At 50.1% G+C, this 12,590-nt stretch overlaps 1 protein-coding gene across 7 annotated transcripts in view; it reads right to left on the bottom strand.

The window, feature by feature from the left end:
* Positions 1-411: 411 nt before the first annotated feature.
* Positions 412-12,590, bottom strand: part of CD151 (CD151 molecule (Raph blood group)) — a 36,464-nt gene continuing 24,285 nt past the window's right edge. For all 7 annotated transcript variants that reach the window (XM_080405657.1, XM_080405653.1, XM_080405655.1 and 4 more), the window contains 5 exons: positions 9,467-9,541; positions 6,871-6,975; positions 5,898-6,053; positions 3,400-3,486; positions 412-2,585 (listed from right to left, as the gene is read on the bottom strand). In XM_080405657.1, the coding sequence (XP_080261783.1) occupies positions 2,526-2,585; positions 3,400-3,486; positions 5,898-6,053; positions 6,871-6,975; positions 9,467-9,541 (483 nt within the window). In that variant the 3' untranslated portion in view covers positions 412-2,525. The remainder of the gene's footprint in view (positions 2,586-3,399; positions 3,487-5,897; positions 6,054-6,870; positions 6,976-9,466; positions 9,542-12,590) is intronic.

The following is a 12,590-nucleotide window of genomic DNA, read 5'->3' as shown; positions in this document are numbered from 1 at the left end:
TCTGGCCCGCAGGACGAACGTAAGTTACGTGATGGCAAAGGGCGCGTTCCGTCCGCCTCGGCACGCTGCACGTGACGAGAAAGCACAGCCTGTGACAAGACCAAGAGAGGTCACCAAGTGTCCCGGTGAGGTGCCACACAGACCCTCCGCGCACAGCCCACGGCCGCTGGGCAGCAGCTGGCACCCTGAGGTCCGGGACGCCAGCTCTCAGGGTGCCACACGGAGCAGCAGGTCAGAACCAGGCTGGCAAGATCAGTGATGCAAAGCAGATTCTTCCCCAGTTTGCTCCTCAGCCTGGTCCCTCAGACCAGCTTCTTCCCGAGGAATTGCCTCCTCAGCAGCAGGATCCGAGGAATCCGTATAACCCATCTGGCTCACGGTTCCCCTTTCCATTTCGCCACACAGAGTAAGTACAGAATCTTAAGCTTTATTTTTCTATTGGCCAGCAACTTAAAACTGGGTTAAAAAAAAAAGAAAAAAAAAAAAGCAACAAATATTATTACACAGAGAAAAAGTATAAAACAACTCAATGGACACAAGCCAACTCAGTGTTCATATCTCACTCCTCCTGGCCCCTCCCAACCCCGTACAACACACTTGAAGGGAATGGGTGAGGGCAGCTATGAAGATATGCTTAAGAAACTAGAAATATTGCTTCAAGCAACATGCTCGATATTTTCCTCTTGGTTAGTAGTCAATACTTGTCAGGAACTTGATTATAAAACAAGAAATAATTTAGAGGTTTCTCCTTTAGATCATTACACAATAATTTAGATTTCTTTCCCCTCTCTCCTACTGCTGTGGAACCAAGGATACACCTCAGTTTCCCCACCTCTCTTTCTGCATTAGTTAAGGATTATTTCACGGGGCTGACGTTGATGGGGGAGTTTCAGATTGACCTGCTCTGAATTTTAACTTGTCACCCTTTAGCACCAGTCCAAGATTTCTGCTCTGTGAACTAAAAACTCCACGATGCTGCAAGACCCTTTAGGGGCCTGGATGATTTTGCTCCTGTTAACTTTCTGCTGCCGAGGGGACAGGGCTCAGCTGGCACCACTAAAAGGCCAGGAGAGGGAAGACGTGTGTGTGTTTATAGACGGGCTTGTCTCCACTGCTTTGAAACACCAAAACCCCACAGCCCTTCCTCTCGTGGGTGGAACGGGCCTACCAGGAGGGTGGGAACAAGCCAAGAGGCACACAAGATCCTATCGGTTCAGGCTAAGACGCTGTTGGCATCATGGTGGCACTAAGGCCGTGGCAGTGGTGACATCTACATCCTGTACATACCCAGGATCCCAATGCAGAGAGAGTATTTAATTAAAACTTACTCCTCTGCAGCAAACAGACAGCTAACCCAGCAGTACCAAGTTACCAAGTACACTGGGGGACCTTCTCAGCAGTAACCAGTAAAGTGGCCTTCTAGATCTCATTAAAGCCAGAAAACCCTCAGCTGCTTAATGAGCTCTTTGGAGGCTGATAAGACATTTGTATGTATTAATTTCCTGCCCAAGAGAGACAAGCCTGGAGATTTTAATTAGAAAAATCAAGCCAAGGGCACCTTTCAGCAGGTAAGAGATGGGGGAAGGCATTTCCACAAACCGAACAGGCCAAAGGGTAGCAAGATGCGCCAGCTCCACAAACAGACCAGCTCTTCAGGAAACCTCAAGCAGGGGATAGGTAGGAGGAAACAAAGTTCTCTCACCCACGCTGGAAGCCTCTCGATAAATACAGACTGGACCCCAAAGAACCGGAAAGCGGTCCGTCATCGCTGCTCCAGAATCGCTAGGAGATAAAAGGCCTCTTGTGGCACTAATGGCACTGTGCTGGGGGAAGCTTCGAGGAAGAGGAGGAAGGATTGCCGAGAAATCCTAAGGCACCCACATCATGGCAACGTCAGAGTCATGGCAAGATTTCAACTGCACCGAGTTGTGCTCCTGATCAGCAGGGAGAGCAGCTCCTGCCCCGAGCCACCGGGCGGGCACCCCTCGGGCAGAGAACGGCTGTGTTAGGACATTGGCACACACTTGGGAGGAGGGAGATAAATCTTCAAGGTACGGGAGACTCGGATCTGGCTCCAGCTCAGCACAGGAGCATCACCCCTCCTCACAGTCAGTGCCTGGTGCTGCTAAGCCACTTCTCAGGGAGCGAGCCACGCTCTTGTACAGCATCCTGAAACCTTCCTGTTAGCTCAGGAAATGCCTCAAGAGAAATGGCCCTGGATAAATCTTGCGTCGGAGTTGTATCAAGGGACTGTTTCGCTAAAGCTTCTGGCAGAAGATCCACAGCTCTTTGGTTTCTTGACAATGAAGAGGACCCCGCTGAACTCCTGGCTGCCTTGCACACAACAAGGAGGGTGACTTTCCCCCGCAGGGGAGGCAGGTAAGGCGCGCGTGGTTCGAGAGGCATTTAATTACAGAGCCAAGTCCTCAGGTTACAGACACTTCTGTGGCGGTGGTGGAGAGCGGTCAGGGTGGCAGGCGCTACGGGAGGTGGCAGAGGGGGAGCGACGAGAGTTCCCACAGCTATTAATAGGGTTCTGGTTTTAAACTCTTATACAAGCAGCAGGTGAAAATCATCCCAAAGATCTACAGGGGGTAAAGGGAAGAGAGAAATGCATGACAAAACAGAACGGGTGCAGTGGAGGCAGCAGCTTGCAAAGTAACAGCCTGGACCCAGACTGAAGTAGCAGCTAGCTCCTGCCGGGGGACACCACACTCCAGCTTACAGTAAGCAGCAAGAGAGAACATAATCTGTGCTAATCCTTGTAATTCATCACCTGCAGCTTCTCTGGGGTGTAATTTGGCTGCTTTCCAGAACAAAGGGAAAGATGAGGAATCCCCAGACACATCTGCATCTGGAAGAAAAGAATATCCTATGCCCTCCCCTCTAAAACGGGAGGGGGGGGGGCCTCCATATCCTACCCCTTTATTCATCACCTTCTCCCAAATCCTTTGCAGACCCACAGCGCCGTTCTTCAGTATGACGCAGCCGAGGGAGAAATTCTGCATGATTTACAATAATCCTAATGAGCAGGGTAGGAAACTCCTCCAGCCTGGCTCTTCAGCCGCGCGGGCTGCCACGGCACAACCCCACCAGAGGTCTCTCTCAGGCTGCCAAAGCTCCTGCTGCGGCCAGCACAGCCCTTCCCACAGCTCGGAGCAGGAGCAGACTCTCCCCCTTGCCCGGCTGGCAGCTCTCCTTCACCAGGAGTAAATGTTACAGACCTCCAGAAAAGGCTTTGGAGCTAGTGAATGCTTGGGTCCCCGAAGTACCTGGCAACTTCTCCTTGCCAGGCAGGGAAAAATCTAAAACATTTGATATTTTTTTTTTCCTTCCCTCAGCTCTGGGGTTCCTTTAACTTCTACCCAGCACCCCCAAAACTCCACTCAGCCCTTTTACCTGCACACAAGCAATGCTGATCCCCACTGCCCCGATGATTTTCAAATGCTCTTGAATGAAGTTTTCCAGCTTGGTAATGCAACCACTCTGCAGGGTGAAAAGAGGGACATGGAAAATCAGCTTCATTTTAACCTCATGTTCACGTTAACCCAATGGTTGTGACCCTTGAAAGCAACGCTATAAAAAGCAGCATCTGTGAGCAATCTCTTCCTCCGACACCACTGGAAAAACTACACGGACGATGTAAACTGCTGGTTTGTATTGCTCTGGACCTACTGGCTCAGGAACCATCGAACAAACCCAAGGCAGCTGCGAGCAGGGTGGGAGAAATGCAGCAGAACCAGCCACATCATACAGCGGGAACGTGTCATTTTTCTCAGAGATACGTGGGAAAAGGTTCCCACACTCGCTGCCTAGCACATGCCTGGAGAGGCTATTTACCCCCATCAGACCAAATGGCCAAGGAAATGCTCCTGGGTGGATTCAGTACCAAGAACTCTAACGACAGGAGCCTTTTAAGAGCAAATTCCTCCCACTGCTCTCTAGGACAGCGATTACTTTCAGAGTGAACCTGGAAAGCCAGGCTCTCCCTGCCTCTGCCTTGCAACTGCCGCCTTGGCTGGCAGCGTGGCCTTTCCCTCCCTGTTTCAAGCCCAAGTTTTTGTTGTCATAAGGCAAAAATAAATCAGTAAGAGTACTTTCTGGGTTTTTATGGAAGAGTTCCCTTTAAATAAACTGTTTAATCTACCGAGGCAGGTTTTCCATGGTAACGTCAGGGGGATTTATTGCGTAGGCTACAGCAGAGCCCCAAGGGTGCTGGGGGTCCCAGGAGTTTACGGTGAACACGGACACTGAGATGCACACGGGCAGAGGGGAGGAGCGAGCACACAGCCCTCCAGGGAGGGATGGCAAAGGCCTCGCTTTTCCCACGCCAGCAGTAGGCTTTAGCATCAGCCCCAGCTGCCCTGATACGAAGCAGTTAGTCCTGTTCCCTGACCTGACCCTTTTCTAGGTTTTTCTTCCCCAACGCCACTAAAGCCCCTTCTGAACGCTGACTGAGACCTCCTATCATGATACGCAGCATCTGACTGTGGACCCAAATCTCCCCTTACAGCTTTTACTCCCCTAGAGCTAGCCCAACACATCTGGCACCCACCAGGGCCTCTCTTAGTGCAGCTGGGGCAGATACCTCCAGCTTCACACAGCAGGGAGAGGATGGGACCTGCCCGCCCTGCCCCTCCAGCTCCAGCGGCTGTGGGTTTGCGCTCTCAGAAACACCTCATTAGCCCCTGGACTCTATTCTGCACTAATGGGTCTTGCCTGGAAGGCAAAAACCTTATCAGACTGGTCAGGGTGGGAAGGGATCTCTGGAGATCAGCTAGTGCAGCCCCCTAAGGCAGGGTCACCTAGCGCAGGCTGCACACTCACCGGTTTTGAATGTCTCCAGAGAAGGAGACTCTTACGGGAGAGTCTTCTTCCTGAAGAGCAAGCCCAAGCCAAGCAGCCATAAGTGAGAGGGGCTTTGGTAGATCAGAAAGACTGGCCTTCATCTCCCTGTTCGTTCCACAAAGGCATATGGTTGGTTCTTTTAGCTGGCTGTTTGTCTTAATGCAGATGTTAATTCCTACTCCTCTTCCGAGTGCTGCTCAAAGCGCAGACTGTGAGAAGAAATACCTGCTCTCAAGGGGCCACCTCTTCATCCACAGCCCTCCCTAACTGTCAGGGGGACAGGAACAAGGAAAAAGCTCTGGCTGCTGCTCCCCAGGCTCACACAGCCAGCCAAGGGGCTGGTCCCACTGATTGGAAAAAAAGGACTATGCTACCCCGTAGAAAGCATCACGGTCAGCAAGTTAAAGCCAGCTGGCAGGACTGGAAGGTGCCAAAGTAAACGCAAGAACTTCTACCAGCCTCATGCAAACTGGATGAATAAATGGTGTGAGCGCTACCTGTTCGCTTACTCAAGTCTGGGATTCAGTTTGCTTCCAGAAAACAGACCAGCCCCTCCATCTCAGCTCCAGCCACCTGCTCAGCCCAAACTGCAGCCCACCCGGGCTGGCCTGATTTATCTGCTACAGGGCCCTCTTTCTTCCCCACGTGCTGTTTCTTCGTGCTGTAGGTCCAATCCCACCATCTCGATCAAGGACCAGAAGCGTTCCCATTTGCACCTCACCGAGTAATTCCAACGGCAGGAAGCTGCGGCAAGGGTAGGGCTCACATCCAAGTCTCTTGCCAGAACCAACAACCTCTCCCCGACTTCCCCCTATCGCTAGCATACTCTAGTAAGAAATGTAATTTATTATTTTTATCAATATTTACATATAAAATAATAGCCTAGACGGCTGGACGCTGAGCTAGAGAAATGAATTCTGCTTTCTAAGGAACGCCACTGACCTTGAAGCCTACCGACAGCTTGCAGCAATAACCCAACACCCTCGCTCCCTGCCCGCCTCCTTTACACACTTTGTGACAGGCGGCTCTGAAGCTCTTTGGCTCTTTACCTCCTTGTAGATGTTGGAAGGATGGTCCCTTCGGCCACACAGGTCGGTTATCGTCTTACAGCAGCTGTCTGGGACCTTCCGTCCATTGGCCTCCGGGGACTTGATCCACCCGCAGTCAGCCCAGTCTGTGTAGTTGTTGCTGCCGCAGCACTTGAACTGCAACACACAGAGCAAAGGCTGAGCCTGCAAGCACCGCAACCTCCTTCTGCCCCCGCGCTTCAGCAGCCTTTGCAGAGAGACTCCAGCTATATCGCAGGTTTGTTTGGGGTTTTTTAGGCTCCTATAATTATTAGTCGTTTTCGTGTTATACGTCCCCCCAGACCGTCACTAAATACCAGCTTCATCCATCTTTCGGCAGCTGCGGCGTTTGGTTACTGCTGGGAGGCACTGTAACGGGAGCACACCTGCAGCTGCCTCAGCAATTAACCGCCGGACTGGAGAGCGTTAGTGGTGACAACAGGGTAAGTTTAATTACCGGTTACTACGGCAAACGCGCCTGCAATGGCAGCATGCATACAGCAGGCCCCGAGCTTTGGAAGTGCCTGTCCTTTCTGTGGGACAGCCTGTCAGAACTGCAGCAGCCCTCACCTGAACGACCCCCGAGCCCGGCACAGCCACCACCACAACAGAAGGCTCTTCTTTCATTACCTCTTGCTCTCCAGGGCACCGAGGAGCTTAATGAAAAATGTCAGCAATTCCTCCAAAGCTTTGAAGTGGTAAGTAGAAACAGCTGTCAGAGTGACTTGGCTGTTCCGGTTCACTCTGGGAGCAATTCACATGTAGTCGGGCAATTCTGCTGGTTGCATGGCCCTGGCCCTGCACCTCACCCAGCATTGCCTTGAACCAGGAGCAGCAGAACATACACTCCGCATACAGAAGAAACATCTGTATCCTGGATGTCAGGAGCCCACAATGCCTTTTGTGCATGCTTTTAAGCCCTGCATTAGTTCTCCCTGCCTCTGCAGACACTCACCTCCTGCTGCAATTTGTCCACTGCACTGGTAACACTCTCTTCTCCCTCCTTACGGTACTTCTGGGTCATGGTGTTCTTCAAATTTTGCTTCAGCTCCATGCTCAGCTGAATGGAAGAGACACGTGGGATAAAATCACAAAGCAAAGTCACCCCTCAGAGTGACCCAGAGCCCTGCATGCTCCAAGAGGAAAGCAGAGCACCTAGTGGAAGCTTACAGCTTCCTTCAGGATCATCCTCCAAGGTTGGACTGGACAGGCTTATTTCCAACTGATCACAGATCATGCCTCCATTTTAGTAACTGGAAGAATGTGCTCCTGGACCAAATTTCAGCCTGTGTTACACGTCACCATACGGGTCCTCCCCTTGAATATGTAAGATTGTCAAGACATGCCTGCATCAAAACAGAATACAAAACTGTGCCTGCTAAAATATGAGTAAGCCTATAAGACCATGTGTGCTCCTCTCCCTCTGAAGCCCGTGACAAAATATTGTGACAAATCACTCTGTCCAGGAGCAGGAAGAAATCAAGAGTCCTGGGCATGCTGGCCTGAAGCCACGGTCTGAATAGCTCTTGTACTGGCATCAAAAAGGATGCCACAGGAGGGAATTACGCGTGCGACTGCAAAAGTACCGCAAGGCCTTTTTTGGTAACAGTGACAGAGAGACAAAGCCTGATTCTGCAAGTACAGAATTTCTGAAAGCATCATCATAAACCACCGGCATGTTCAGGTGACTGGATTCAGACATTTAATCCTGTGGAGGCTCTTTTAATCTACATGAATTCTTCTCAAACATCCAGGTGACAGCCAAAGAGCTGCATCCTTTTTTTTTTTTTTTTGCCATCCTGGTTCATACAGCAACACTGCTTTAGTCAACACCTATGAAATATGAAATGCTAAGTTTCCTATACCAATAAACAATGTCAACATGCATTTTAGATTGGGTCAATGAACGAAACAAGTGGGCAGCCTCTCTGTACACCTTTTACTCTACACATTAAGTAGTAAATGAGAGGTCAAACATCTGGTTATGCCAAACTGCAAAATACAGTCTGAAGTTTATTCTCCCTTTGAAACACTTTTTTCCAACCCCATGCGTCAAGTGAGGACAACACCTACCTCACAGAGACGATATGAGGCTTCATTCATTAACATTTGCAAAATGCTTTGAGATCTTGGGCTGGGAAGCTCTACAGAAGTGCAAAGGACTTAGTGTAATACAAAGAAAGGAAAAGGTTCAGCAGCTGGAAGGCATCAGAGGCAAATAAAGAGGAGAGTCCATTAGCAGAATTATTACTTGGGAGAAAAGCAGTTACCTGCGGGCTCACGGGGAAGAACTGCAGCATGGAACAGAGATAACAGAAGAAACAGTTTAGCGCACACACACACACACAAGCCTTGGATACCAAAGCAAGGGCTGAAATAAAACCAGCGGCAAACAGAGCAAGCAGCCTGCAACGAGGGAAGAAGGGGTCTTTGTCAGCCAGAGGGCAAGGGAAGGGCAGCTGTTGACCAGAGATGCCCACAAGCAATCTCAGGCACCGGAGGGACAGCTCTGAATATGCTGCTCCTTATTTCAACCCAAGGATCAGCTCTTCATCCGTTATCATGTATGAACCTCGTGCCTATGGATGGACGGACGGACGGACGGACCCTGGCTCCCTGCCATGCCTGCCAGGTGGATCTTCCCCTGGTACAAACGCACACTGGCACCGCTGCCCCTCCTGGCAGGAGCCAGCACGGCCCTTCGGCTCCTTGCAAACCGCCAGCGCCCATCTTAGCCAGGCAAAACACAGAAGGCCCAAGAGAAAAAGGAACGGCAAAGAATCCTGGCAGCAAAGCCAACACGATGGGATGTCCAGCTGCTTTTCAGACAGCCAGTTGACAACAACCCTAATTTGCCATTTCCAATCAATTTCCAGACATGAGAGCAACTTTGCAGGCTGTCTGTGCCTTGGTGGTTAAACTCCCTTTGAAACCAAAGCGATGACTTCAGCTTCTTCTCTCTGCAACTGCAAAAAGTGCCAAGCCAGAACTGCAGCTGTGGGGAGGCTACGCTCTTCTCCGGCCCCTCAGCTGGGCCAGTTCAGTAAAGCTCTCAAAAACTTCTTGACCTGAAAGAACCTCTCAGCTCGACCATTCGTTATCTTTGCCAGGTCAGAAGTATGGTGCTAGCTTGTTGGACGCAGCAGGAACTGTTCCTATGTCCTGAACACAGTAAGTGGCGCTAACATGATTTGAGCTGCTTGCACTATGCCTTGGAGGGTATTAAGAAAGCTCCTATATCTATGCAGCCTCAAAAATGGTCTTCTACAAGGCTCTGCAGAAAACCAGCACACAGGGGTGAACAAGACGGAGGAGCTGAGTAGCAAGGCTGAGCAGCCTTCCTAGAGTAACCACCAGCGCTTTGTCAAAAATAGTAAATAATTCAAGGTCTTCTGTACAGGGAGGGGAGTGAGTACAGACATGTGGAAAGGCGAACCACAACCAGACCCCACGTCCCAAGCCTCCAAGCCCAATTCTGGCTGGAGGAACAGGATGATAACCAGCTGTTTTCCCTCCCTGCTTGGAGTCTCTAAGAACTAATGTCCACTCACCTGCTGGTAGTAGATATAGGCCAGGATTCCAGCAATGATCTCCAGGAGAAAGATGCACAGCAACAATATGAAGTACTGTAAAATAATGCGGAAAGCAAGACATTAGAACAGAATGTAAGGAGATGCTGGGAACCAGCTTCTCATTCGCTGGTAAAATACACAACACACTCTTCATTGATGCTCTTTCTGCAGCAGTGTCCAAAGGCAGGGGCTGGGATTAAGACCTCAGCAGGGTAGGAAAGGAACAACCCCACTGATTAAAAAAAATAAACAAAACAAAAAAAACAAACCAAGTCACAGGCTAACTGAAGACAAGCAGCAGCAAGTGTGAGTTTAACTTACAAAGCCAGAGGGATGTTGAGAATGGAGAAGTGCAGGCAACTGAGATAAGATCACAAGATAAAAGGAAAGTGGTTGCTGGATAACCCGATGACCACTCATTATCACAGAAAACATCTGATTCTGTCATCAATACGAAAAAAATCTGAAACTTTTGCTTGTTTTGATATTGTTCAGGGCACTTCACCAAGTTACGGAGGAGTATGTTATAATGACGATTCAACAAAGCAACTGATTCACACTCAGGACTGTGGCTATCATGTTCTTCTGAATTAGGATCTAGAGGAAAAAGGTCGGTATCTCAAAATCAAAGTGAGAAGAGCTCTCAGAAGACCAAGAAGAGAACACGACTATTTCTTACAAGGGCTTAATGGCAGTGAAATGGAGAAGGATGTGCTCTGCTTACTACAAGGAGAATCCAACGGACAGTACAGAAGACTGTTTGGGAGCACCGTTCCTATCCACAAACAGGAAGGGAAGCCAAGTCTACAAGGAGGAACGTGGGTACTAGGTTAAAAGGCCTGGGCAGGCCTGAAGACAGAGGGTGACGTGGCCACTTTCTCCATAGGGCCAAAGAGAGCTTTCCAGGGAGAACCCCTGCTCTGACACACAGCCCCTGCCTTGCTCCTGGTCAGCAACGAACAGTTCCCTTACAGATCCAGGCTGTTCTACCCTCGTTATTAAATTTATCTTTCTGTAGATAAAGCTGAGGGGACACCAGTTCCAGCCGTAACAAGTCCTTGTAAGAGCTGGCCTGCCCAGGGCAGAACGAACAAAGTAGCTCCCATTTTCTGTTTTATCCCAACCTTAAGAAATGGCTGTTCCCAAGGGACGGAGCAAACTGCTCCCTACAAACGTAACCAGACATCAAACCATCTCTTCCTGGCACAAAGCAGGACAGTGAAGACCTGGAGGCAGCAAGCTGAGCTACGCAGCACGCCCTGCCTTTTGTGGCACTCCCACTGCGCACCCTCCTCCGCTAGGTATTGCCAAGCCCCTTGCAGGAGTAAAACAAGACAGACACAAACGCTCAGGCCTCCTCTTTTGCCCCTGCTGGGATTCAGCAGCTGCGAAGGACGAAGGACGGACAGCTGTGTTTTATCTGCAGACCAGGCTTTAATGTCAGCACCCTATCCCAGAGGTCCCCCCCCCAGCCCCACGCTGCCGGTCTCTGCAGACCCTGTACAAGGTACCCATTCATACCAGGAGCGTGAGTCACCCAGTGGAGTGCGGGATAGCTGAAGGCTGGTCCCAACACTCAGAGGAGTTTGAAAGGGGGCAAGAAAGGATTGGCATGCCTTGACACAAAGGCTGGCTTTCTTTTGTTGGGATCTAGTTATGCCCTAACTGCCCTGACATCATCTCTCTGACAAGGAGGGGGCAGGAGGGGGGCAGGATGCTGAGAACAACCAATGAACTGGAAATCTTTATTTTTCCCTGCTCTGTGTTGTCATGTCAGAGGCATTCAGGTAGAGTTGAGATGTGTCATCACAGCTCAGCTCATCGTGCTGGCTCACAGTGGGCAGAAAGAGACACCCAGCAGACCTTAAAAAATTTGAGTCACAAGGGCCCTGTAAAACCTCGTTAAGGGAAGTTAGTGCATCTGCCACCCACGAATCCAACCTGTCTCTACTGATACGCTGCATCATTATCCTTATCTCAGTCTCATCGCTGCCTCAGGGCTGCTTCCAAGTATCGGGCTGACATGGTGGAGCAGCAGCTCTCACTCTGGACACACACAGAGTATAGGGCTGCTCTCCTTGCTCTTCACCAGGAGTTGCAGGGCTTTCTTACAGAGCTCTGCCCTGGGAAGAGTACGCCAGCTCTGGAATCGAGCTGCAGGGACATGCCCTACTCACTTCCCGAGGGGCTGAAGAGCAAGACAGAAATGTGGGATCACCCAAAAGCCTGTGGTAGACATGCGCCTGGACCTGGGTGGGCTCTAGGCAAAGTTTACTCTTACTCTGGCTCCAAGCCAGAGTCAGGGCTATCTCCTCAGGTGTCTCCTCAAGATCTACAGGGTCCAGATTTCTTCCATCCAGCCTCAAGGGTTAGAGTGAAGCACCAAGATTTAGCGCGTTATCTCTGAACAACCCAAAGAATGGTTCAACCCGCCTACAACCCAAATCACTCAAGAACTTTCTACTACCTGAAGAAGAAATATACAGCAACCGTACTCCTAAATCAGCAATCTCACTTCAGAGGGAGTGCTCCAGGCTGAAATGTGGCAAGAACAGAAATCATAACCAACGTGTGTTCCCTTCTCCCTATCCAAGGTAGCTAACTAGAAGTGGCAGTGTGAGGAGCCAAGCCTGAAGAAAGCCACCCTCTTTCTTCACATGCAAGTCTTTTATTTGATGGGTCCTTTTCTGTGACTCCTGCTTGCGTATTTTTGTGTACCAAAGCATGCATCTTGACTGAAGTATAAGATAGTAGTGGTCTGTGTGCTTGCAAAGAGCTGGCCTGCAGCATCACGGCCAGCCAGGCTGCGGACCCACTGCCGTGCCTCCTCATGGAGCCAGAGAAACTCCACATCTACTGCTCAAACCTCAGGACACCACCTGATGTGGTCTGAAGGAGGGACATGAGGAAGGCAAATAAGCAATGACATTAAAAAAGTACCACAGCTGAGACCGATAAGCAATGAAATACCATGAAAAGCCTTGAAGTGGGCCCATAAAACACATAGGTAGAAAAGCAGCAAAAAAATTCACAGCTTCCTGAGCCTTCAGCAGAAAAAAAACCTAAAAAACCCTGATATACCTTTTACAAACAACAAACAAAG

This window comes from Falco punctatus (genome assembly GCF_963210335.1).
Source record: "Falco punctatus genome assembly, chromosome: 10".
Lineage (NCBI taxonomy): Eukaryota > Metazoa > Chordata > Aves > Falconiformes > Falconidae > Falco > Falco punctatus.
Note: the sequence above shows the minus strand (reverse complement) of the source record. Positions and strands in the feature narration are given on the sequence as shown.